The sequence below is a fragment of the Siniperca chuatsi genome, linkage group LG23, assembly GCF_020085105.1.
Source record: "Siniperca chuatsi isolate FFG_IHB_CAS linkage group LG23, ASM2008510v1, whole genome shotgun sequence".
In the NCBI taxonomy this organism is placed as follows: Eukaryota; Metazoa; Chordata; class Actinopteri; order Centrarchiformes; family Sinipercidae; genus Siniperca; species Siniperca chuatsi.
The window spans coordinates 18,671,334-18,697,999 of NC_058064.1; the positions used below are offsets into that span (position 1 = coordinate 18,671,334).

Consider the following 26,666-nt stretch of genomic DNA (forward strand, 5'->3'; position numbering starts at 1 on the left):
CCGCGCTGCTCTCTGGCCCAACAGCAGAAGAAGTGGAGCGTTTTACTTATTGCACATTTTCCTCCACCCTACATTTAAATATCCCTGCACGTAGCACCCATAAACACTAGCAAATACTCTTTGCACACTGGTGACATGGATAAAAAACAACAGTGTAAATAACAGGTCATCTCAATGACAATGACACACAAATTTCCCGCAAATGTACATCATTGCCACTGAGAAAAAACACAGAATTCCACTATTAATGTTCAAAAGAAAACAGCATCATCGGGCCCATATTTATCAAACCTCACACTTTAATTACATTACATTAATTATTTAATTGCACTTAAATACAGTATATCTCTATATAGCCAGCTCAGGAGCATAGAAGTCCTTTGTTGAAAATGAAGAATAAGGCTATGGAAGCAAAGAAAGGACATTATAATTTCAATTTTATAAGCAACTGAATGTTGTTTTTTAAGGGTTCACAAGCCAAAATTGGAAATTCACCCTTTCAATATTAAATAAACTCAAACTCTTGTGAAATTCTGAAGTCAGGTAAAAAAAAAATCTGGTTGTTTTAAATTAGATTGATGAAATTCAGACACCAAAATTCAAGATGAAAAATGCAAACCTGAACATCTAAGCTACTGAGGATAATCAATCGAGCCTGAAGGAACGGATCACACCTCTGTCCTATCAGGTTACATCCTGTCAGTCACATGATGCAAGAAAGAAAAGTTCCGATGAGTAACTGGAATTCTAGGACACAGGAATTTGTGAAACAAATGAGACAAGAATTCATAACACATTCATTTAGACAGATGGGTAAAGATAAAATATTTCAATGCTATAGATTTAGTAGTATGTAAATTTCAACAGTAAATATTCAGTTGTGATAAAATTTCACTGGCTGCTGCACCGGTGTCGGTAATAACTTGCCAGCCTGTTTTCTCCTCTGTACTGAAACAAACTCTGAAGCTTTGTGGCAAACTTGGGAACTTTGCTGACATAGACTGACATACAGATGGTCAAATTTACAATAATTATTTTATTGAGTTTGTGCAAAATTAGCACCAGTTTCCCCTAGATTGGTGAGATTACCTTGCGCCATCTAATTTGCCTTTGCAGAGCAAGACAGTAGCCTAAGTGAACTTTTAATTTATTTCTGACCTGGTTTATAGTGTTTATTTTTTCTAGTACTTCTCCTGTGTGCACTGACGTAAAGACGAGCTACTGTAACAAAGAGTTTCCCTACGGGGATCAATAAAGTATTTCTGATTCTGATTCTGATTCTGAACTGAAAGTGAGGGTAAGAGAGCCCTCTAGTGGTGCCTTGGCTCCAGATTTTGAGTATGTAGTTCACACTTGATAAGTGACAAAATTTTGTACTCAAAAAAGGCAGTATGTATACAAAACATTTTTGAGTGTGCTGTTGATGTGCACTTTTGACGAATCTTATTAGAGCTGATATGAAAGGATCATCTTTTGCACTTCACAGCCTGCTGACGCTGCTGTCTCTGCTGCACAGCAGACAGTATGTTAGAAGCCGCATGTGACTAAACCTCCAATAAATATTGAAAGCTAATTTTATTTATAGTGTTTCATTTAAATCAGACCTCTAAATGCTAAGGGAGTAGCTTCTAATCTGTTTAATCAACCAGAGAGTCTTTTGATGATTTGGTGAGAAGTTCCGTCTGCAGCTGCTCCAGCACCAGCTGTGGTTAAATGTCTGCTTCAATTTACATCAATAGCACACAGGAACTAGGATTAAAGTTAAGCCATGTTTAATGAAATTTGCCTCAGGTCTTATGTATGATACCCGCACAACCGATGTGGAGTCAGCACAGAGTCAGCCTGGTGACTGCCACAGGTAGAGCCACGCCACATTAAAGAGAGAGCCACTCAACCAGATTTATTATTAACAACTATTTTCAATTCTCAACATCAAAAGTCATTCTAGGATTTTTCAGTTAACCTCTGCAGAATATATTGTATTGTAGCGGCAGTGCTCATATACATACATTCTGCTATAGCAACAACATGAGATGAAAGCATTAACATTTATTGCCAGAGGTGCCGGCTCCTTTATGAATATTTCTGCTCTGTCGTGCACATAAAATATCTCACTTTTTTGTACCACATCAACTTTGAGCCTTGAGCAGAGACTGCAGAAAAAGTGAAAGACTACATCTCATTTATACATTCTAGGCATTTAGCCAATGCCATTTTCAGAGCAGCTTCCATGGAGGGCAACAGCAGAATAAGCTTCAATTCCTTGATAAAAAATATTTAACATTTACATTTTCAGTTTGAAAAGAGGTCAAGGGTCATGGTGGCCTGGCAAGAGCTCCAGCAAGTGACTTCTGTGAGTCCAGATTGATAGTCGACACAGTGCTGGGGGAAGGGATAAGAAAGGTAGTTAAGAAGAGAGATAAAATACATGTTACAGATACAGATACATGTCTTTAGTTCAGGGAAAAGAAGATGATGAAGGTGATTTTACAGTGTGATTCGGCACTCTGGTCTGTTCAGCCATTAGCTGTGGAGTGCCTGGCTGTAAGTCACAGTGAGAAAACTGAAGGTGAGGAGGAAGGAAGGACGCATTGGGCTTCAGAGGCTGTTTAAGAAATCCTCTCACAGCGAAACTACACTGGAGAAATACCCAAAGACAACTTGAAAAACTACTAGCTTCCTTCTCCACCAACATGATCAGAATATAAATCTTATACAGTATCACAAGAAATAGGGTGAGTGAAACCATAGTAACTTATTATTCAAGGCTGCTATATTTTCTGTTGATTCTTTGATAGGTAAACATCAGAAGCATTTTCATTCTGCGGTCTTGGCTTGAAGAGGTTGCCCAATTTGCACCCACACTTAAGATATATATTACTAATTAATGAATAGACTGAAAACCACTGGTGGAAAGTAAATACTTTGCTCAAGTACTGTAATTAAGTACAATTTTTAGGTATTTTTACTTGAGTACTTCCATTTTATGCTACTTTATACGCCTACTTCACTGCATTTCAGAGGGAAATATTGTACTTTTTACTCCACTACATTTATCTGACAGCTTTAGTTACTATACTACATTACTAGTTACTGTTCAGATTTACATAAAAAAAAAACACATGATAATTTATAAGATATAATACACTGTCAAAGATTAAACCAGTGGTTCCCAACTCATTTCAGACAGTTTCCGATTGGGGCCCCTTGTCACAGTTCAGATGTGTATGAGTTCCATCATGGAGAGATTTCCTCTTGTTGGAACTCCCTGAATTTTTATCATCTTGTATTAAATTATGATCGAATTGTTCTTTGTGCTGATTTCAATATTCATGTTGATGACTCCTCTAATGCCCTTGATGCTGATCACTAACTCTTTTACCTTACAACAACATGTGTCTGGCCAAATTCATTCCTGTGGCCACACCTTAGACCTAGTCTTTAGTCTGGGCCTGAAAATGCCATCTGTGGAAATCAGGCACATGTTTGTATCTGATCACCTATGCATTGTTTTTAACTGTGAATTAGAGGCTGCTAGTACTGTCTTTTCCCGCTCTAAGTACAAATGCGTCCTTAATGAGCATAGTGCCTCAAAATTCTGTACACTGTTCAATTCTCCTGGCAATGTGTTTCCCGATTCCTCCAACACCAATGATTTGGTTGATTATTTTAACTACCAGTGTTCTTCAACCTTAGATCCCATAGCTCCACTGAAAAATAGACCAAACCCAAAGACTAGAAAACAGCCATGGTTAAATAACAGTATTCAAAGCTGTAAAAGGAAATGCAGAAGAGCAGAACGCAGATGGAAGAAATATGGTCTCCAGGTCCACTTTGTGGACATGAAAGAGTTATTACTCATTTATAATAGGATGGTGAAGGATGCAAGAACATGTCATCTCTCTGCACTTATTTCTGCCCATCAGCACAACCCCAGATTCCTATTTAAGACTGTGGATTAGTTAGTTAACCCTGCCTCTTCTTGTGCTCCTGCTGATTTTGATGCTGATTGTGAAAAGTTTCTTTAGTTGGAGTTAATAAGATCTGATATCACCCCCAATCCTGCCTTTTTAGATGTGGATCACCCGCTCAGGGATTCTTTGAGCAATTTTTCTCCGGGAGAAGGGAGAATAGGCATAATGCCGAGTAGCATTGAGAGTCCTAGTCACAAACGACTAGGACACAGACTGAGGTGAGTGCAGGGCTTTTATGCAGGTTGTGATTGGGAGCTAATGGGGAGCAGGAGTGTGACTGGGAGCAGGTGTGGATGATTAGTGGGTTGTGGAGCCTGGCATATCCGTGACACAGTGGGGGTGAACCATAGGTGTATTGGGCCATTAACTTTGATCACACAGGTATAAATGAATGGATATAGCTGTACATTTCATACATTCCAAACAGCTAAACTACTCTTGGAGTGAGAGAAACAGAGCTTGTAAGAAGCAAGTACAGCACATTCACCTGAGTGGATTTGAGCCAGGAAGTTTAAAAAACAGCACTTTGTGACTTTGTGCAAAATCCCCTTGACAGTCAAAGATTTATTCACCCCAAAAACACAAGCACCCAGAACTTTAGGTTTGACAAAACACAACATATATAATATAAAACCACCCATGCAAAGCAAGACCACATTGCAGCAGCTGCTGGTATTTGGGATTCAGTGTGGAGACCCTGTTGAGTAAATGTGTTGAGAAATGGGACCCCGGGCTGATGATCCATTTCACTGCAGCATTAGGCTGAATTCACTGAGCTCAGTCTCCTGCAGGCTTCCATCTCTCTCCATACATCACACACGTGAACCCTAACAAGCAGCTGGCTGGCCGACTCTACGCCAAATTGCACCAAATTGTTTTCTTCTGATATTGTTTGCGTCCTGCTTGCCAGGTGAAATCAAATCACATCACGTTGCGGAGCAGAATGTGAAGCAGTACCATTCCCATCCGAACTGAGGCATTTGATAGAGAACACCTCTCAAATATAAACAGGTTTATTTTCCATCCATACTATTTATCTATGATGATTCATAGTGTGTAATGTATCATCTTTTAGTAATCCAGCCTCTGGCCTCCAAAGAAAAATGGATTTGAAAATGCATCTAGTGCCATGGTGGTAATAACCGTAACATTTTTGGCCTCTACTATTTTGTATTATGCGTATGTTTATGTAAATTTCCAAGAGTTTGGGATGCAACAGACCCCTGAATATGAATGCTAACAAGATTTGTATGCATCCACAGGCTATGAACTAAGACTGTGCCAAAATAAATTAGAATGGACAGTCACATACATCTCTAAATAAATAGGCGAGGTTATTTGGTAAATGTAAGCTTGACTTTTCTACGGTCGCAGAGTAGGTGGAAGTAATGGCTTTATAACATTTATATTACAACATAAGTCCAATGAATGATTTTCATGGCAGACAAATAATCTCAATCACTTTTAATGAATTCACAATGATCTATTCTAATGCAGCCAGTAAATTATTTACTTGGGTAATTGTTTGCTGGGTACACCTTATGTACACAGCATCAGCAGTGAAATCCCTACAGTGTCTTTCTGATGAAATGATCCACTGTTGGAACTGTGTGGAAGTCCCTTGTTCATGGTTGAAACATTGACTGAAAATAGATGAAATTACCCTGGTTTGGCTCTGAAAATGACATCTCGGTTTTATCATCACTCATGGCCACAGAGGATGGAGGTGGTGGTTGTTTTCCCTCAAACCACCTCCACATCGACAGTATCTTTTCCCATTTTATTCTCCTGTAAAGAGACACTATAGTGTATTGACACTGCAGGGCTAATCATTTCACCACCCTTGAATCAATACTAATCTCCATGTTTGTATGAAGGTTGGATGTTTACCAATCCTGTCAACGGGACTAATCGACAGATTTACATTTGGGGTCAGGTTGTCAATTTCCAGTCAATTTTCATTTTTCAGTTGTCATTAGAGGGTTTTCAGGTGATGTAAGGGACTGCATGAAAATGATTAAGGTGGTAATTTAAGGGGAGAGTCATTTTTTGTGTGTTGTGTTGTGTTTTTGTTTTGTTTTGTTTTACTTTCTGAAGGGAGGGTAGGTAGTAAAATTTGAGGAGAGCACGGCAGGGTCTTTTAACTTTTTCTCATCCTAGAAATATGTTATATTACATTATTCCTTTGTGAGATTTATTGTTAAAAAAAAGAAAGAAAAGAAGATCAAAATTATCAAAACGTTTTGGTGTGCACCATTTCTCTTAAAGGTGTGTTTGGCCAAATGCAGAGAACAACAAGTAAGAGCCAGCAGAAATGATATGTCATTGTAGAGAAGCAGAATACACATTCATCTGTATAGTTATTAGTGATTAAAGATTATCTGTCCAGAGTGTGACATTTTCACTATACCCTCACACCTTTACTATGTCATTCATCATAACAGAAAGCAGAACCACAGTAAAGAGAAATATGTTATATGAAGATAGCCTATAATCCATGATTATTTACAGTTTGGAATTTATTATAGGATTTTAGAATAGAATAGGTACCCATTAGTTTAAAAATACCTACACTATAAATTATTTTTAAGTTCCCACATTGTTACCCCCTTATTTCCTAACTTCACATCTTGTTCACTTGTAGCTACATGTATGTATCGTACGTACTGTACTGGTACACTGTTAGTACAAAAATGACACTGTATATAATATATATATATATATATATATATATATATATATATATATATATGTTTCTGCAGATGCTGTGTTGGATTCATACATTGCGGCTCAACGTCCCATTGATCAGTACTGCAGAGACCTGCTGACTAAATGAGTTTTACCAAGACAGAAGAAGGGAAGGGAGGGGCAGAAGAGAGCTGCTCTCCTCATTCTCCTTCAACATTTCAAGGTGATATTCACCAAATGTCCATCTTCATGTATATGAAATAAGAAGACATCAAAACACCATCAGACTTTGTAAGTGCTATTGATCTTCTGTCTGCTTTATGAGAAAATGCTTTGGAGAGGAAGAAACAGCGAAGGGGTGGAGGGGGCAGGAGAGTTGTGCTGTTAAGTGTGCTATTAATCAAGCAGAGACTTGGGAGGGGGGTAATCAAAGATTCACTTCAGTGGAATATCAGCTTTCAACAGATTGACTCACTTCCCTAACCCCCTGTTGTATACTTGGATGAACACAATTTCTATTTGAATAAAACAAACAGTTTTCAGAGGAAATGTATCGTGAGGAAAAGAAAATAAGCATGAAGGGTTAGATAACTGAACAAGCTTGGAAAGCTAGTGCAGAATTATGTCATGTCTCCCAGATTTAGTCTCCTTTAATAGCAGGCATCCAACTTCCTGAAGTGTTCTTGAGCAAGACACTGAATCCTTAGCATCTCTCAGGGTGCAGCACTATACCTGACCTCTGTGTTTTTTGTTATAATGTTGATGCCATGTTGCCCTGTTAGGGATAATAAAGTCAACTATGACCCATCACCTCAAAACACAATTTGTTTATAAAGTTTCTGAGAAATTAAGCTTCTTGTTGCACTCATAGTACGGTGCCATGGTCAAATGTAAGCAAGGGATGAATATACAAGGAGCGTTTTACAGCGGTGGAACTGGTGCTCAAATCGTTAAATATCGACACCATACCACACTTTCTGGGAAAATCCCACATTAAAAGTAAATAAACAAAGGTCTCAAATATATTTCCATTTCACGAGCTCTTGTCAAAAATATGTTTAGCATCCATGGTTACACTGTTGCTGAGCTGCAAGCACAGCAACATAAAAATGTGGCCCAAACCCATTGCTGTGTGATTGCTGTTCATTCTCTAAACTGCGATTTAAGCTTTTGTGCTTTGACTTACTGTAGGACCGCAACTAACAATTATTTTCATTATTGATTACGCTGCAGATTGTTTTCTCAATTAATTGCTAAATTGTTTGATCTATAAAAAAGTTATAGTAAAAATAGTAAGAAAGGCCCATCCCATTGATCAAGTTGACATAACTGAATTGCTAGTTTTGTCCGACCAACACTAAAACCTAAAGATATTCAGTTTACTGTCACTGAAGATGAAGTAAACCAGCAAAAATGTACATTAAAGAAGCTGGAACTAGTGAAATTTTGGCATTTTTTTCTTTTTAAAAGAACATTACTTAAATGATTAATCAATTATCAAAATTGTTAGCGAATAATTTTCTGTTGATCAAGGAAAAGATTACTTCCAGTCTTTGTGCTAAGCTAAGCTGAGCAGGGCATGGAACTACCTCTGTACTGGACACACAGAGAGGACATTTTCTCATCAAAACATGACATGACATGAATATTTCTGTCCACATTTAGGTTGAGTGTTGTACTGCGCTAAACTAAGCAGCAGTAGTCACTACTGATTTAGCTATAAATCAACAAAATGGACGAGACCCCTTGATAGATCTAAGGACTCACAAAGCCTTCGCTGGCCGAGCTGAGTATTGAACAAAGCTGTACTGTGACATAATAACTGGCAACAATTTTGATCAACTTCAATCATATCATCAATTAAACGCCTAATGTTTTTTTAAGCAAAAGTGGCAAAAATTCATTGGTTCCAGCTTTTCACATGTGAATATTTGCTGGGTTTTAGGTTTCTATGATAGCAAATTGAAAAGCTTTGGGTTTTGGACCATTGGGTTCAGGGAAATTGCGATGGGCATTTTTCACTGTTTATCGAGAAAACAATCTGCAAATGAATCACAAATTAAAATAAGGCATATATATATATATATATATATATATATATACACACACACACACACATCTACACACATATTACTAACATAATAATAATAACAATAATTAATAACATATTCATTCCAGTATACTCTCATACACTTAAAAATACACAAACTCTGTTGTCCCACATGCCCCCAACACACACACACACACACACACACTCTCTCCCTCCAGCTACTGGAACCACCTCAGCTCCCTCCCCTCACTCTGTGTCGCTGTTTGTCTCAAGGCTGACGTGGTTGCAGGAAAAATAAAGTACCCTCCAGAAAAACACACGGGTATTTATAGATCATATTCAACACAAAGTATTTTCAAATCAAGAGTCAAATAAAAGAAGTGATAATTAAGTGCTAATGAGGTTTAAAAACTGAATAATAAGCTCAACAGACTGAGCTTGAGTGTGTTAGTATGTGTCGTTATGATGTAGGTTTTATATTTCCATTTGTTATCACTTATCACTTGACTTCCTTTCCCCCATTTATCTCCACTCTTCCTAGTAAAATTACAACATGTTTAAAGAAATGATGCTGTGGTGACTTTGGGAGTGCTGGAATATGTGTTAGTGCATGTTATATTTTAATTAACACATATTGGGTTTATTATTTATTACTAGACATGTTGTTTGACTTTGCTAATGCAGGCTGGCACTTGCTGCTTGACAAGTTTTCATGATAGCTTGTCTGATTTTTCCTTTTGGAGCGAGATGGTTTTAGAATTTTCCTTTTACCAGTTCAATTCAAATAAACTGGTAGTCAAAATTACTTTTAATAAGTCAGTAAGCAAACCAGCCAACACATGATCAGTAGTATTTCCACAGGGCCATGTTTGCCAGCCAACTGCTGCAGCACTACATACATTACATACTGAGTATGTATGTATGACTTACACAGTGTACAAATAGTTATACTTTACTACATTTGTAGTAAAAGTATGCTCTGAGTCTACATACATTCAGACTTTCACATCTAAAACAGAGATTCTGACCATTGATGGTATTTATTATTAAATAACGTCTTATGGGTTCTTATCCCACTCCTTAAGTACATGTTTCTTTTTCCTCAACCAAGTTTGGGCTACACGTGCTTTTGCTATCCCGCACAGGTCAAATAAAGTAAAGCAAAGTCGGTCGAAAACGCCACTTCACTAAGATCTCCTGAAAAAGAAAGTGCTGTACTGTTCCACTACATATTGCTACATTCCACATGTTCTTCCCCTCAGGAAGAACTGTAATAAGTTTGGTGAGCCCCTGACTTTTCATCTATTGTCATCATCGGGTCAAGGTTTCAGTTTGTCCAGTACTTTGTTTTATGACCAAATACCTGCAAACTAACGACATTCCTGTCGGTCTCAGCTGCACTGTGTTTAGTGCTAATTAGTACAGCGAATGTTAGCATGCTAACATGCTAAACTAAGATGGGGAACATGGTATAAATATTATACATCAGCATGTTCATGTCATTTCATAAGACTGTTATGCTTGATTGCAGCTTCTGGAATAAAACAAAACAAAACTCCGTAGTCTATTTTGTCAGTTTTATTTCCTGTTTCTTTTCCTCACAGTAAAAGCTAATTTACCTCCTTTCTCTTCTTCTTGACTTGTCATGTGTCTGATCTACAGAAGTGTGTTTTACCTCTCTACTCACTAAAGTGGGTCTGGATAAGAACATTAGGCAAATACCTAAAATGCAGAAAGGAACATTTAGCGTTGCACTAATGCATGTTCCCTTTCAATTAGAATTGATTTATTTCTTTGCTGGGCTTTTAGCCAATATGGCCGACATGAGTTCACATTCGATGGGTCAGTTCTACACAGTCCTCTGCTGCTACATTGCTCAAATAAAAGGTTTGATTTGAGATTATTGACGAAAAAAACGACATGTTTAGGATGTTTTTCTGCATCAAGCTGGTCAAATTAAAATCTAAATTTCTGATATATTCACATAAATGTTCAGTATGTTTTAAAGAATTGGTGGGAAAACTGAGCTTTGGGATGTTTTTCCACCCGTCACATTTAAAATAACATTTCTCTTTTACTCCTGAGAGAGTAAACCTTTGAAAACCTTAATAATACATTACAAGGCACCATCATACAAATTTCTATAGAGCAGCTTTAAGTTCATTTTTAAGACATGCAGACACTGGTTCTACTTTTACGAAGCCCCTAATAAAAGTTCTGACACCATCCGGATGGTGATAAACACAGAAGAGCACAATAAGTTAATGATAATGGAGGGGATCTCAAACTCATTTGCTTTACTGGTGTCAAAGGGAAACCGCCCCCACCCCTCATTCATTAATTTGAATTTTTTTGCTTTTTAGTTTTGATGTGATCAGTGTTGTACTTTTTGCAGACCTCCCTTCTCTGGAACCGACTGCAGACATTTAAAAACGTCCAAATTGTCTCATAGCAACATTTACCAACTGATGCACACAGTGTAAAAGTCAGAGTCAGCCTAACCTGAGAGTAGTTATGTAGTCATGTGACTTTTGAAAGATCAGATGAAGCAGAAAATTCAGTGAAATGAGTCATTTCAACAAGAATATCTGACAGGAAAGTGCGGCGATGCACTGTGCTGGAGGGCGGGCCTCGTGTGGGAAACTAACTTACGACTGTGTCTGAAGCCTTTGCTAAATGCCAGTGTCAGATGAAAGACATTTCAGATGTTGTAAAATGTCTGCACTGAGTAAAATGTCTGTACCCTGTGAATCGTAACAATTTTCCAGGGGAGCAGTTTAAGAAAAGGTCAGTATGCAATACCGAGCAGCGAAACAGAGGCATTAAGTGTGGATGGCATTTATACAAGGTGATTGTGACTGTACTGCATCAGTTTACTTTTTCTGTTCTGCGTCTACCACAAAGTTTGTTTCTATTCAAGACATCAAACTTAGATATTTACATCACTTGGCAGTTCATCGAAAAAACAGTAAGCTACAGTTATAATGCATTGCTGTAAAGCATATAACAAGACAGGTAAACCACATTACACTAGCACTCTACTCCGCTATATTTGAATTGTTTAGTAGTAGAGGCAATAATTTGTAATCATGTTGCAATGCTGCTCGCCAAAGTAACGATGGAGAAATGTTTGCAGGCACACGTTGCGTTGATTCAGTGATCTGTATGCGTTGTAATAAATATCAAAAAGTTGTACTAATACGAGGTGTCTGTATTCCGAGCACTCATTGTGGGATTTAACGTTTTGTGTTTAAAAGTTGCAACTTGGCAAGTCATTTTGGCTCTTTGCATTAAGAACTGTGCACATTAGAACTCGAAAACGAAACCAAAGCAATTGAAAAATACTGTAAATGAGTCACATTTGGCAGGGGTGGAGCTTAGGCCAAGGTTGTGTAAAGGTGCCCATTAAAAGGTTTGGAGATCCAATACTTTTACATACAGTAGCCTATGTGCTTTTTTTGTAACCAGGTTAAAGTTAGTGGTGTTTAATGCGACTCCAGCTGGCTGTAGCTTACTCACTAGTGGCTAGAGCAGCACACAGGAAGGAAAACAATCCATCTGCTAAAAACTGAGGCCGGCCATTTCCAAGCAGACACCATCAAACTGAGACGTAACAACTCTGTTAACTAATCACTAACTAAGAAGCAATTACCATATGGAAACAGTTTCATGTTTCATAGGCTTGCTTGTATATCATAAAGTAGTAGTTTCCAACCTTTTTGACTTGTCAGTGATTTTTTTTCTTTCCAGCTTGTTTCATTTGAAGGACTTTTTCAGAAGCGTGAAGTGGTGGAAGTATAGTATTACACAAGAAAAAAGTGAAAATTACAGATTTTTGCTTATCCCTGTAATCATTTTGTGACCCCTCAGAGTTTTCTTGGGACCCCTTCATGGATCCCGGCCCCCCAGATTGAAAACCACTGTTATAAAGTAATATGTAGGAATTTTTAGAAACTTAACTTGCAGTGAAAAAGTGATCCACTTTAATAATTTTTAGACTTATATATATCATAGATTTACTGTACTTCAAAAGTTCCCCCCCTTCCCCTTCACTGGCCCAGATTTGAATAGCGTTTGGCGGCAGATTTTGTGTTTTGAGAGCTATTATGCAACCTCTTGGGGCCAGTCCTCAGACAGCCTGTTGGCATGCAGGGCGGGACCCTGTCTGCTAAAAAGTGAGCTCTCTCTGCCCCCACTACTTTTCGCGCTGTCGCCCAGGTAATATTAGCGCCACAACTCGTGTTGTCCCCCACCTCCCTCCCCGGCCTCCCATCTGTCTGTTTCAGCCGCACAGCTAATTACAGCCAGCCGCAGAGACAAAGCCTGAGTGACTGGGTTAAAGGTATTAACAGCGGGTTTCGGTGTGGGGTTTTAGCCCATGACGCTGGTGTCACTGGGAGAAGAAGCAGGGGAGAAGCCAAACATCGCAGCTGAAAGTCAAAGATCATCTATAGTAACGATGAGTTACTCGTTTAAAAACATCGGTGTACAAAGAAAAAAAAAACCCTCAGACGCCATTACCGTTCTCTTTGTTTTTCAAGGTATTTGTAATACATTGTTTTTCACTCGAAAGCAGTCATTAATAAAAGTTGTAATTAAAATAACTGAAGTAATGTTAAACTGTTACGTTTTTTCGTAATTGTCTTTGGCGCCTTGCGTGTCTATCTTTATTGTTAATCACTCCTGAAAGCAAAAGCACTACAGATTAATTTTCACACTGTATTGGGAAGGTTTTGTTTTTTAATAAAACAAATGTATCAATTTCCATTTCTGCCCGATATAGCCTTCTGCAGTGCTTACAGTATTGTAAATTGTTCTTTCTCACGAAAATTTTGACTTCGGTTTGTATCAGTGCACGTTGTTTTTGCGTCAGTTGTTCCAAATATAACCTACTACCTAAAACTGCTGACCATATGACACAGGTTTCCCTGCCGCCGTTGCTGGTGCTGTACCCGGAAATAGTTACAGAGTGAGACCTCAATTTTGTTTATCAACTCCCCTCAGAGCGCGCCGGTTGCCCCGCCAACACAACTGTGGAGGCGTGGCCGCCTTCCACGCCCGTTGGTAGAAGCTGAGGCGCGTACCCGAGCACAATAACGCTGACTGGCTGGAGCGGAATGACGCACCCAATCACCTGGACGCTGATTGGCTGGAGTGAGCCAGATGTCGGAGAGCGCCAGAAAACAAGCTTGAGCGGGTGATGCTGAAGTCTCCCCGGGACAGTGTAGAGTTTCCGCTAATCGGACAGGGCTCTCAGAGGACTGGAGGTACAGGCTGAGGAGCACTGCCCGCTTATTTTGAAGAGGGAAATTAGCTGCTATGTTAGTCTGAAGAAACTACGCGCTGACAAGTCTGTAAAAGCGGACATAGAGCCATATTGGAATATTTCATTCATTCAACAGCAGAGCAGAACAAGGTAAGGAATGGTGTTTTCCCTCTAGTGGTTTCCTAACTGTTACTTGCTGTAACACTAAGTAATGGTATGCTGGTCAGCTGAGCTAGTAATGTTAGCTAAGTAGCTAATTAAATTAGCCTTTAAGATTATAACTAAGTCATAGTAATATAGCCATTCCCTTTCACGGGCTCTGCCACACCGAAATGTATGGACTTATGAGTGAATTGGCCCTTTACTAAGTTAATAACGCTAACGTAATATCTTACGTTACGTTACAACTTAGAATTAACGCAATTTATGAACGTCACTTAATAATACTTTCTGCTCTCATCTTGCTATATCAGCTGCATTTCAGTACGTTATGTTAGCAATAAACCAAAGTGTTAAGTAACGTTAGGGAAATGGATGGTTAAGCCATTAGCTTGCTAAGCGCTAATTAGCTGATGTGCTTTGCGCCAAATTCAGCTGACCACTCGTCTGAGTTTTCTGTACTGGCTGAAGTTCCCTTAACGTTACCATTCACCCCGCTAAGATATTAGTCAGGTAATCTATTTCTGATATTTTATATATTTACATCTTTCCGTTTTGGGCTGCAGTTTTCCCAAATGGAAGTTGAATGTCTAGCACTGAAAGACCTCACAAGTCCAAGGAAAAGTTTCACGGTGGAGCCGGAGGAGGATGGGGGCCAAAGTGAACAAAAGGTAAGGTGGCCTACTGCTTGATCTTAGGTGTGGACTAAGGAATGTGGCAGAATTAGCCTAATTAGAAAGAGATGTTCAGAGTAATGTGGTGGCATCTTAAGAGGGAGATAAGATTAGAAGCTATGGGCTAGGCTAGGGCGGTTTTTGGCTTTAAACAGCAATGTTTCCATGAGAGAAAGTGGGGAAAGTAGCTTGTTGATTTAGAAGGTCAAACAAGGCCTTGAAGTGTTGACAAATCAGTGGATTTGCTTGAGATTTCTCATTTAAATACTGCACCCAAATTAATCAGCATGTCTCAGGTCTCGCTCTCCTAGTGCGAACATTTGACTTCCTAAATAAAACCCTGTGATGGAGATTTGGGTTTAGACAGCAGCAGGTTTAGAATTAAAAGATTTCAGCAGGGTTACATGTTGTAATGGTGTTTCACAGTGTCACGTCTTGCTCCAAAAGTGTCCGTTTTGAGTCCTTGAAATTCACCCAGTTTAAGCAAATGTTTGAAACCTTAACTAAACATTTGTAACACTGCAGGCAAACGTCCACCAATATAAAAACAACACCATTGTCTCCATCACAGGAAAACCTCTGCACAGAGAGGAGAAGATCTACGCCGCTGAAATCTGCTGAGTCCACCATCCCTGCTTTGCTGATAAACAGAAAAGGTGCCACCGCCGACCTGGCTCACATCACCCCCATCAAACACACGGCCCTGGCTGAGCCCTGGACGCCCACAGCCAATCTGAAGATGCTGATCAGCGCGGCGAGCCCAGACATCCGGGACAGAGAGCTGAAAAAGGTGCTGTTCAGACCCATAGAGAATGAGAAGGACAAGCCAGCAAGTCCAGATGCCGTGGTGGAGGATACAGAGGTGGAAGACTCTTGTCAGGTATGTGAAATTTTAGAGCTAAACTATATCATCGAATAACACATGGTTTCAAAAGGTCTCTAAAATAATCAATAGGGCATTTAATAAGGTCTCAGTTTAGTTCTTGAAGTGTAAAAATTTTTTATTTTGTATGTTGTCCACTGGGGAGAAATCAGTTAGGTTGCAGTTATTGCTTATTAATTTGATTTTGGAAATGCTCTCAGAGGAACCAAGAATTTCCACAATCTTAAAAGTCCAGGGAGTAAACACTTTCCCTCCTCACATTAGCAGCTGAACTCTCAAGATAGTGAGTTTTCAAAAGCACAAATACAAATCACTCAGTCGTGCCTAGTAAATGAAGTCATATTGTATAGAAAATGGCAGCTGGAGTCTAAATCACCCTGTGCTTTTGTGATACGATTATTTGTTAAATTCCGTCGTGTGGAGGTTTTTCCAGCCTTATCGGGTAACGTCATTTTAAGGATTGAATTATTTTCTAAAATATATGGCCTTGAATACATGTTACAGAAAAGCTGTTTGAGGCACTGAGATGTGAGATCCCACTTTCACTGTAAACCTGGATGGTGGTGGTGCAGAAGGCAGCACCAAAGTCCCCCTCGCCTGTGTAAAATTCTTAAAATTAGTGGTAAAACACAGGAGAAATGTTTTATCTATTTACGTGTTAATGTGTCTGTCCAGTTTGAAGCCGCGGAGGAGGAGGACGATGCCGATAAAAAGCCGAGCAGGAAGCAGAAGAGTCTGGGTCTGCTGTGCCAGAAGTTCCTGGCCCTCTACCCAGATTACCCACCACCACACATCCCCATCTGGATCTCACTGGATGAGGTGGCGACCAGTCTTGGTAAGAGCCAGTAACGGGGGGGGAAGAGATTGGACTTGTCCCAGCCACTGCCTGTGCTGTTATTGTAAACACCTCACGGGAGGGAGACGATAATGGAAGCAGCAAATGTCCGTTTCATGAGCATTGTAAAGTTTTTATGTTATTGGATTTAGGGCCAGTTGCTATGGAGACTTCTTTTTCATACAAACAGTATATCACTCCGTATTTAATGGAAGGGTGCTGAGCTGCAATTTGGAGCAATGCTCTTTAATTTTATAATGTTCATTCATTTTACACTTACACACACTGGCCATTTGGTGAGTTTTTATTCAAACGTGAGCATATATTTGCCAAGAGCTGGCAGGTAATTTCACTTCTCTCGTGCTCAAATTGTCAGGAGTGGAGCGACGGCGTATCTACGACATCGTCAACGTGCTGGAGTCTCTCATGATTGTGGGTCGGATAGCCAAGAACAGCTACACCTGGTACGGCCGACAGCGGCTGGAGGCCACGCTAGAGGAGCTGCAGCGGAGGGGTCGGCAGCAGGGCTACCACCTCCAGATGGAGCTGGCCAGAGAGGCCGGACCAGGGCGCGAGGACGATGGAGCGGATGGGGACGCTGGCAACGGTAATGAACTGAGAGATAAATGAAAGCATCTTAAGAATTTAAGTTTCTCCAACCTTTAGACAAAGTATTCAAAGTACAGAAAACATCTTCTACCTTTTCTGCTAGTTTGTATTCCCTCATTTTCTTCTACTAGCACCTTTGCGTGTCTTTACCATTTGCTGCATTGATGAGGAGCTGACGTTTATTGTTGCCCTTGTAGAATAAGACCATCAGTTTAGTGCAGCACGTGTAAAACATTTAAGTGTAGGTTTCATCTCAGGAGCAGCTGCCACCAAATTAACACTACAGCTAAACAATCAGTCCTTTCACCCTCAAACCCACAGGAGTGAATACAAGCCTGGTTTCCATAGTGCTCCTACCTGCTCATACATGCACACAGCTTTTCATTAAGAGGGGGTGTGTGTGTTGACTTGTCAGTGTGGCTGAATAACAATAGCACTCGTGACAAAGTGGTAGCTTACAAAGGTAAAGCCCGGTGACAAGCTTTGATGTCCATTAAGTGGTTAATGTCTGCTGGTAGTGTGGCTGCTTGAATGTGATGACCTCAGGCGATATAATTATACATAATAGCTGTCATCACGGCTGTGCTGCAATACAACAAACTACAGCTGAAATGGTGTTATTAAGGCAGCAGCCGAACATTTAAGCGTTAATAATCTCGTGGGTGCGACTCCTATGGCTGTTGGAAGGTTGATACTGATACTGCAAACATGGTTTTAGAGGATGTGATGTTTATTTTCTGAATTTAAGGGTTTTGTTTTTCTCTGTAGTAGTGGTTGGGCCTGAACCTCCATCATTTTGACGCTTAATGACACCATATCTAACATACCATACCACAGCCATTAGAAGAGGCAGTGTGGTGAACCATGGTACCATTCTGCAAAACATAAAGTCTTTCTAAATCTACAAAATGATCAGGTTCCTAATTTAAGATTATAGTAAGCTTTGAACAGTCAGATAGTGGTGCTTTGCATTTGTATTCATGGTGTTTGTCTCTGCTTTGTGTTGGTTTTCCTGTGAAACAGGAAAAATCAAGACTCTTGTTAAATAAAACCTGGGGTGCATTTAACACCTAACAGTGTGTTAAGTGAATCACAAGCATGCAAATGCTAATTTCTGACCAAGCACAAAGGCTGCCCCCTGATTTAATGTACACATTTTCATGTTTATGGTTTCATTTCACTGCTTTAAAATGTTTTAAATGAAATTCAACAAAAACACAATCAACAGGTTTTGAAGGGCGGGTTTGAATTATTGTAGGTATTTACATAATTGGGGAGATGTGTCTGTAATTTACAAATCTGTTGTACAAATTAATTATTATTCCTTGCTCCTGCAATGACCCAATTTTCACTGGTGATTAATAAAGGTCATCATAATGTAGAGTCCTGTGACTGCAGTAGTCTGACGTACTTGCATGTTTCTCTGTTTTTTGTAGCTGGTGGCAACAGAAAAGATAAATCTCTGCGTATCATGAGCCAGAAGTTTGTCATGCTGTTCCTGGTGTCCAAAACTCAGACTGTTACTCTGGACGCAGCAGCAAAGATTCTCATCGAGGAGAGCCAGGACTCGTCAAGTCACAGCAAGTACAAAAGTAAGAAAGAAAGGAAGTGCAAACGAATATATCCTGGAATACAAATCCTGTTTCTTCTGTTTTATCAAAACTAAACATCATCCCTGTATTTTCAGCTAAGGTGCGGCGACTGTACGACATTGCAAATGTGCTGACCAGCCTGGGCCTCATAAAGAAGGTCCATGTCCGTGAGGAGAGAGGCAGGAAACCAGCCTTCAAGTGGCTTGGCCCTGTTGAATTCAAACATTCTGGAAATGCTGGTAATAATTAAAGACAAGCTTTGTTAACTATGCTAAAGTAGTTCTAACACTCCTGAACCCCTTCAGAGACCTCTGGTGCCAGTGATCGCTGTCATCTGTAAGGTGTTCTGAATAAAAGAGTCTACAAATGGCAGATTTATTGCCGATAACTGCATTTGTCATTATTGCTGTCATGCTAAAAGGTCCTTATCCATCTCACTTTCATCATCTGTAGGAAATACTGTGAACTTGGCGGCTGTCACTCTGCCTGAGGCCACGCAGCCAATGGCAGGCCAGGACCTCAGAAAAGCCAAGTTGGCACGCCACGCCTCTTTCAACATCACCCCAACTTCTGTGGCTATCCAGCGGCAGGTCAGCTCTTCTGCACCCAGCAGCCCACGACAAGAACCTATTGGTAAGAATTTGGCAATATACTGTTTTGTTTATTACAGTCGAGTATCTTTATATTATTGTCTGATAAATAGTTTTCTTTCCTCACACTGCAGGTCTGCCAAACCAGCCTGTGGATTATTCCAAAAAGACTTCAAACAACAATGCAGTGTGTCAGCTGCAGTTTGGAAACAGCACTGAGTGAGTTAAAACTCACACACACAGATACTCAACATGTTTGTAATCACCCTTGCATTCTCTTGGTTTAGATTTATCTGCAGTCATCCACCGCAGATTACAGTAAATTGTACTACTGTGTGCAGTACAATTTACTGCAGTAGCTCCTTTTGCTAACCTTTGCCAGGACAGTCTGTCAGTATTATTGCAGAGAATCCACATCTGCCTGTAACAAGGGTGAAGAGTCCAGTAGAGAAACTGTTCATCTCAAAATGAACTCCACTTTCAGACTGAAGCTACACAATTACATCCAAATGGATAAACTCTGTTTTCATTTTGACATATTAAAAGCTATTGACAATGTCTTAGTTATAAGATGCCATGGCTCCCCACTCTCTGAAGGGGTTTTTAATCTCAGACTCTCATACACAATATTTCACTCACTGCCTGTGTTTGCATTGGCTGGTGTGTTTAGCTTTAGGCTACATGTAACATGAGCTAACTGCTGTGGATATGAATAGTTTTTGTCTCCTATGAATGTATGCGTTGGCTCCATAGATACAGTACACAGTAGTTCATATTATTTCTATGGTTGGCCTGCTTGCTGGCCAAACCACAGCTGCCTCAAGGCTGTGGCTGTAAAGTGTTTTTGGAGGAAGACCGATAATAGGACACACAAGTGTGTGTTGAAAAGGAATATTTTAGACATGAAGTGGGATAAAAATGCACCCGAGGCAGTGGTATCCCACAGGATAAGAGTTGGAGGTTCATAGCTGGGAGGTGGCCAGTTAGAAGTCTGCACACCAGTGAGAGGGATCAGAGGGACATTTAGCCCCTTTTCTACCACAGAAACTTTTCCAAGGGTTCAGGAACCTTACTGCGTTTAGACCGGTGGGCCAGGAATTAGTTCCTCTCCCATAGTTCCTGGCTGAATGTTGCTGATTGGTCATTCACAAAACTCGCGGCTGCTACGTTTTGTGTACAGCTTCATTCACACAATAAGGAAGCACCGGGTGCCACTGGTATCACTACTAGAACAAGAGCCGGCCATTTCTTGTAATGTGTTGTAATTAGCACAAGCGAACAAGAGAGAGGGAGCTAACGAGTGAGCAAGAGAGAGGCGATGAGAGAACAGCGAAAGTGAAAACAAGCCGAACAAGACTTCATTTGTTTGTTTCTACTTTGGAAAGAGACATTCTAGAGTTGCTAGTCTCCATTTCCACCTCAGTTTGCCTCCTTTGAATCAAAATATCACATCCGTACAAACATCATAGTTGCACCACAGTAAAACATAAAGAGCATATGTGGAACCTGTCAGGGTTCCCATTTTTCATTTTCATTTTTAATGGAGCTCATCTATTTTTAAGCTATCTATTTCAAGCTTTAATTCTAATGACTACCCATTTCTTGCTACTTTCCCTGCAGTAAGCGTCCAGGCGCCGCACTGCAGGCCCCCACCCGCAGCAGCAGCAGCAGCCCGCTGCCTCTGTCCTCTGCCCATCCCACCCTGCTGGCACCTTCCCTCCACCCAGAGCATCTCTTCACATCTTCCCCCTCTCCCCACTGCTTGGCCTACCTGCCCAGCCTGTCCCAGCCCTCGGTGGTCATGCTGTACAGGGCGCCAGACAAGCCTAACCAGATGCCTGAAGGTCAGAGATCGCCCAGGCTGGAGTCTGAGGAGGGGAGGAAGAGAAGGAGGGAAGAAAGGGAAGAAGAGGGGACGGTGGTGAAAAAGAAGGGAGCGTCTGGGTTAGAGGAATGTGACATGGTGAGTTGGTGGTGTTTTAGTATGCTGAAATTTTTACAGAGAAAAATAAACATGATTAATATAATTCATATTCATATTAAGATTGACCGAGAACAGCATAATTATTTTGGTTCAGTTCAGTAATATGATTACATTACATCTTTTTTCTGTGCAGTTTTGCATCCACAATCACAAGATCCTCTTAGTAATTCTGGATAGCAGAGCATTAAATTGAAAATATGAAATACTACACGCTTGCTGATGAGGATAACTCCTGGTGTAATTAAAGACTTATCATATTAGTGATGTATAGGATATTTGATAATTGGAAAACCCTAGCAATTAATCAGGCCACACATTCCTAGTAATTGGAAATGTCCCATTTTTCACCATTAGATGCTCTTTTAGAAAGGTAGATTAAGAGAGTAGACTATAAGCACTGTACTTTTACATCAGGAAAATTCCTCCCCTTTTTTTTAACGCCAATATTTTTAGAATGGGAGAGTGTAAATCAGTGCAGTGATTTTAGTTGCTGAGCCATAAATTGTTACACATTATGATATAAAATGTTCATTCAAGATGGATTGTAAACTTTAACTTGTTTGAGGAATAGCTGCATGCATCTTGTTCACATGAATACAGCAGCAATACATGGTGGTTCCTCTATTTTAAATGTCCATCATCAGGTCCAAGTTAATTTATTCCCAGTGTTCGTTCTTTCTTCCAGATGAGAGATGAACCTCACAGGGAAGCAGCAGAGTGTTCACAAAGGGGTAACACCAGGACTTCCCCCAATCGCCCAGCAGGCCTCTCCAGAGAGCAGGCGTTCCATGAGAGTGGCAACAGCAGCAGTGAGCCGGCCCAGCCATCACACTACCTTTATGTACCCAACAATGCAGGTATATACACAACTGTTTGAAAACCCACTACACACAAGGATCTGTTGGAACTGTTAGCTGGACTCGAGAAGTATGTTTTTGTGCAACCTCATTTAGCAGTACACAGTGTTAACTGTACCATATGCTATATGTACAGTGTATGTTTCTGGGTTTGTCAAATGAAAGCCTCTGATGGGGACTGATGCTTTGTTGAATTGCGGCCGAAGGCAAAATGAGAAGTTCTCAGAGCATTTATATTTTCCACAATACATAGAATATGTATAGTCTATCTTCTAAAAGACTCATAATATTTATCTGCTCCATTAAACATTTCTTCTTTATTACATTAGGAAAAGTACAGTTTTTATTTTTTTAGCAGAAATCACAATGTTACAAGAGACTGTCTGTGGGTTCCTACAGACATGAAAATCCCATAAAGACTGGAGTTCATTTGGAAGTTTTAAACAATACAGATAATGATACTGATACTGATGAAACTGATAATTTTACAAGAAAGCAGTTTACATTGATTTCCAGGTAATACAAAACACTGGCTGAACGTATAACAAAATCTGATCGATTATATTTAAGAAGGGTAAAATACTGCTCTGTTTTTGATGTTTTAAGTATTAAACCTTTAAAACTAAAGAAGTGTGTGTTGCTTTTGAAAGAACGTGCCATTCTTTGCTCTACCACAGTCAAACCAATTATCTTAGTCTTAGTCAAAGCACATCTAAAAAGTAACAGCAGAATGTGCTGTAAAAATATGAACTGGTTTTAGAGTTGACTAATAGAAGACAGTATATGTACAAATCCTGTCTGCAAAAATCTGCATGTTGATGACAAAAGCAATCAAATGTACAGCTTCATGAAGACTCACCAAATGTTGGTTCAGCTGGGATTTGTTCCCAGGTGTTTAACATGTTTGGCAATCTACAAAGACATGACATCACACTAATCAACTATCACAATAAAGTTGTCAAGTAATTTGTCAACAATAGCACGGTGTTACTACATAGGTAAAGATGAAATATGGATTAAAGTATATAGTCACTTAAATGTAATCACCTCAAGGGAGTCAAACAAAGAGTGATCAGACAGTTAATTACCACACCTGTCGCCCTGCCTCAGTACAGGTCAGGTGACTTTTACTTCCTAACAAGTTTTTAATCACTGTAAGTGTAGTCCATATTTTTTATTTTTATTTTTTTTAAACACACCTCTTACCGTTTTCTCCTGATCTGTCTTCTCCAGGTCTGAATGGCCTAAACTTCCTCCTCTCTGCCGGCCAGCCACCAGCCGGTCTAGCACTTCCTCCCAGCAGTGTTCCCACCCTGGCGCTGCCCTATGTCCTGGTGCCCTCTGCAGCCCTCCCCCACTACCCCCTGGTGGCCAGCAGTCTGCAACAGCAAGGCTCTAATGCCCACAACAAACTGAGCTTCAGCCTGCCTGCTGTGATGTCACCTACCCACTTTATGATGGGGGCGGCGCCGTATGGCCTGGCAGCAGCATCAGAGATCAGCGGGTCACCGGTTCCATCGCCGTCCACGCCAGAACAGAGCAGGCTGTCAGCGGAGGGCACTCCGCGTTCTCCCTCAGGACCACGTCAGACTGTCAGCATCAACACACCAGAACCCCTGGTAGGAATTTTCTGCTCTAATGTAGCCCTCCCCACACATTCGCAGATCTCTGCTCTAATAGCTTATTAACTTCAACATAATTTGCCTTCATAATGATACATGACCTTTCTGGCATCTGCCACAGCACAGCTTGACATGAAAGCGAGTGCGGCATCTGTTTTGTGGAAGGTTTCCCCTCATTTAGACACTTTTTGTGTGTAACAGCGGTTCAAGTTGATTAATCTCTAGGTTGTTAAACAGGGATTAATGTTCTTGTCTGCAAAACCCAACACAGTCTGCCGGCCTTGCTCTTCTCAAACAGAGTCGTTTTTAGGCAACCTGCTGAAACGCTGGATGGCAAATTAATAGAGCATTAGAAACAATGTGACAAGTCAATGACCGTGTTGTAATGAGGCATAAACCAGGGGTGTCCTCTCTTTCCCATCCACTTTATTAAGCGAGCAGGGACCAAATTTGTCCATTTGGAGCATTCTGGAGTTTTGAGATTTTGTAGTCAGATGTTGAACAGCAACCTTTCGAACAACAAAAGAAACCCAATTCACATCCTTCTTCATGTCATCCATGGTGGCTGATTTCAGTCCTCTATAAAGAGCTTTTTTAGCAGTGACAGTTGACATGGCAATAATGTAACTAACCAGAGCAGGACGCAGTGTAAATGTTCTCCCATCTTACATCACTCTCTACCTTCACAGACTCCACATACTCCAAAGGAAACCACATCGTCTGCTTCTAAGGCTTTCTTCCAGACCCCAGGCACACTGGGAAGTGTAGTCAGTGCTGTGCCAGCTGCCCGAAAAAGAGGCACGGCACAGAGGAGACTGGACGTCGGCCACCCTCCGACCAGTTAGACATCTGAGGAGATGGAATGGGTGGCTAACATGCTGTTTTAACATTCAGGTGTTGGTCCTAAAAGTGAAAAATATGGTTTCAAACCACTGGTGCTTTGTTAGTGTATTAATAAAAAAATCAAGGGTTTCCTTCCAAAACACAAGAATATAAACTTTAGCAAAAGACTGTTTGCTGAGATGTAAAATGAACTCTTTCCTAAAATATGGGGGTTGGAAAGCAGAGACCTTAAGATAACTCACATTTTGCTAATGATTGTCAATTTTTACCAAACGGTGGGAATCTCATTTTTAAATGAAACTCCTCCGTTATTGGTCGTTCCGTTAATAGTTCAAATGTGCCTCATGGTTCAATTATGGGACACTAGATAGAGTGAATGAGTGAAGCAGTATTGCCAATGTAACAGTGCCCTCCTGTGGTGGGAGTCGGCCACTGCTGTATTTTGTATTTCAGCCTTAATTTTCCCTCCCACACATGATCAAGCTACCTAATTCCCCGTCACTTGTGTATTATAGCCCAATTTCTATTTATATTTTAGCTAATATATGTTGATTACAGGGACTGTAATTGAACATGAACTTTTTTTAGCACTAAGTATTTGACGATTGTATGTATATTGAAGTGATTGTCTTTAGTTGGCCCCTTCAGGTTTTGTTACATTATGAAGGTATAATAGGAAATCTATTAGCTGCTGATCACCGATTGACATCGGCAGTAGCAGACAATCCTCTCTCTGCTCATTTCAGAGTTACTGTGAGGAGAAAATCACTAAAGCCTTAAATGTTTACAGCCAGCCAGGTATCTCAAGGAACAGTTCTTAGACTTCATGTACTCATCAGGAAGACAAATGTTACTGGTGCTGTGTATGTTTTCACTGAGTATCTGAAACCATAGTGCTTAATGGTTAAACACCAAACCCTTGAGCTCTAAACTAAAGAACAATGTGACGATGCGCTCAGGTACTTGAATACTTGTGACTTTACTAAAGGTGGATTTTGGAGAGATATCAGAGTACTGTAAAGAATTTTTTATCCTTAATTTATCCAGGGAAAGTAGACTGAGTTTATATGCTGTCTTTTTTTTTAGCAGCACTGTTCCACATTCATACGGTCCGACACATTTGGGAGACTCCCAGTAAGACCGCACTCTTGTTGGCTGGTGCAGTTGGGGGTTAAGTGCCTTACTTAAAGGCACCTTGCTAAGAAGAGAGTTGTTGCCTCAGTACAGATTTTCTCAGGTTGCCCAGGAATTAGTATCAACAGCCCTCTAGTCACGAGCCCACTAACTTGCCTCCAGACAACTCAGCCAAAATATTGGTACTTTGTGGGAAGCATTCAGGAGAGCTTAGCTATGTCACACCAAAGGGTGCACAGATAATCCACTCTGACCAGTGGATGTGTAGTCATCAATGTGCAGTTTTATGTCAGCAATTATTTTTGTACATTGTTTTCATAGTGTCATTTATACTTTCACATGCAGAATGTTAAATGCTGATTTACTGTTTCTAAAATAATGAGTATTGCACTGCTAGTTTTAGTAGTTGTGTCTGCTGATCTTACTTTTACAAAACTCTGAGCTGTTCCTTCACTGGTGCTCTGCTCTCTGTAGTTACGGGCCAAACTGGTTTTCTTCTGTATGACTTTCACAAACTTTTAATTAAAAACATATGACGCTGACCAGCTTTGTCATGTGTGTGTTTTACTTTGATGGAATTTGTGACTTTGCAGATATTTTTTCACCAAAAGTGAACTAATATAATCCCGTTTTTTTAAAATGGCCTCCCCATTTTATCTTGAGCAGAAATGAAGAAAAAAAAAGTTTTATTTCAATAGCAATTTTGCTATTTAGTTATGCTCTACAAATGGGAAAAAATCCACTAAGATGGTTATCCATCTGTTGACAGATTTACGAATGGCTTCAGTTTAGCGAGTCCAATTCAGAATGTCCAAGCAGATGGAAGCAAGCCACGCTAATGTCGTGAGATGACACACTTCATCTGTAACACAATTCCTGTTGCTGCAAACTGCGCTGTTGTACACA

The 26,666-nt window shown here is 40.2% G+C and overlaps 1 protein-coding gene and 1 long non-coding RNA gene across 2 annotated transcripts; one reads left to right on the forward strand and one right to left on the reverse strand.

Moving 5' to 3' along the window:
* Positions 1-1,771: 1,771 nt before the first annotated feature.
* On the reverse strand, positions 1,772-23,490 carry LOC122871621. Its single transcript, XR_006376911.1, has 4 exons — positions 23,361-23,490; positions 23,021-23,073; positions 21,092-21,188; positions 1,772-2,382 (listed from the first exon to the last, which is right to left on the reverse strand). It is a non-coding gene; the product is annotated as an uncharacterized LOC122871621 (long non-coding RNA).
* e2f7 (E2F transcription factor 7) lies at positions 13,757-26,302 on the forward strand. The gene is made up of 13 exons (XM_044186966.1): positions 13,757-14,128; positions 14,704-14,808; positions 15,383-15,691; positions 16,370-16,529; positions 16,906-17,136; positions 18,575-18,730; positions 18,826-18,969; positions 19,184-19,363; positions 19,455-19,539; positions 20,941-21,283; positions 21,990-22,161; positions 23,395-23,780; positions 24,473-26,302. The coding sequence occupies exons 2-13, from the start codon at positions 14,713-14,715 to the stop codon at positions 24,626-24,628; spliced, it is 2,418 nt and encodes an 805-aa protein (XP_044042901.1). The 5' UTR covers positions 13,757-14,128; positions 14,704-14,712; the 3' UTR covers positions 24,629-26,302.
* The last annotated feature ends 364 nt before the right edge of the window (positions 26,303-26,666 follow it).

Excerpts from the sequence above, each read along its gene's own strand:
- e2f7 (XM_044186966.1), top strand. The coding sequence starts at position 14,713 with ATGGAAGTTGAATGTCTAGCACTGAAAGACCTCACAAGTCCAAGGAAA. Across the intron at positions 16,530-16,905 it reads TGAGGTGGCGACCAGTCTTG|GAGTGGAGCGACGGCGTATC; the intron begins GTAAGAGCCAGT and ends TCAAATTGTCAG. Across the intron at positions 18,731-18,825 it reads AAGTCACAGCAAGTACAAAA|CTAAGGTGCGGCGACTGTAC; the intron begins GTAAGAAAGAAA and ends CTGTATTTTCAG.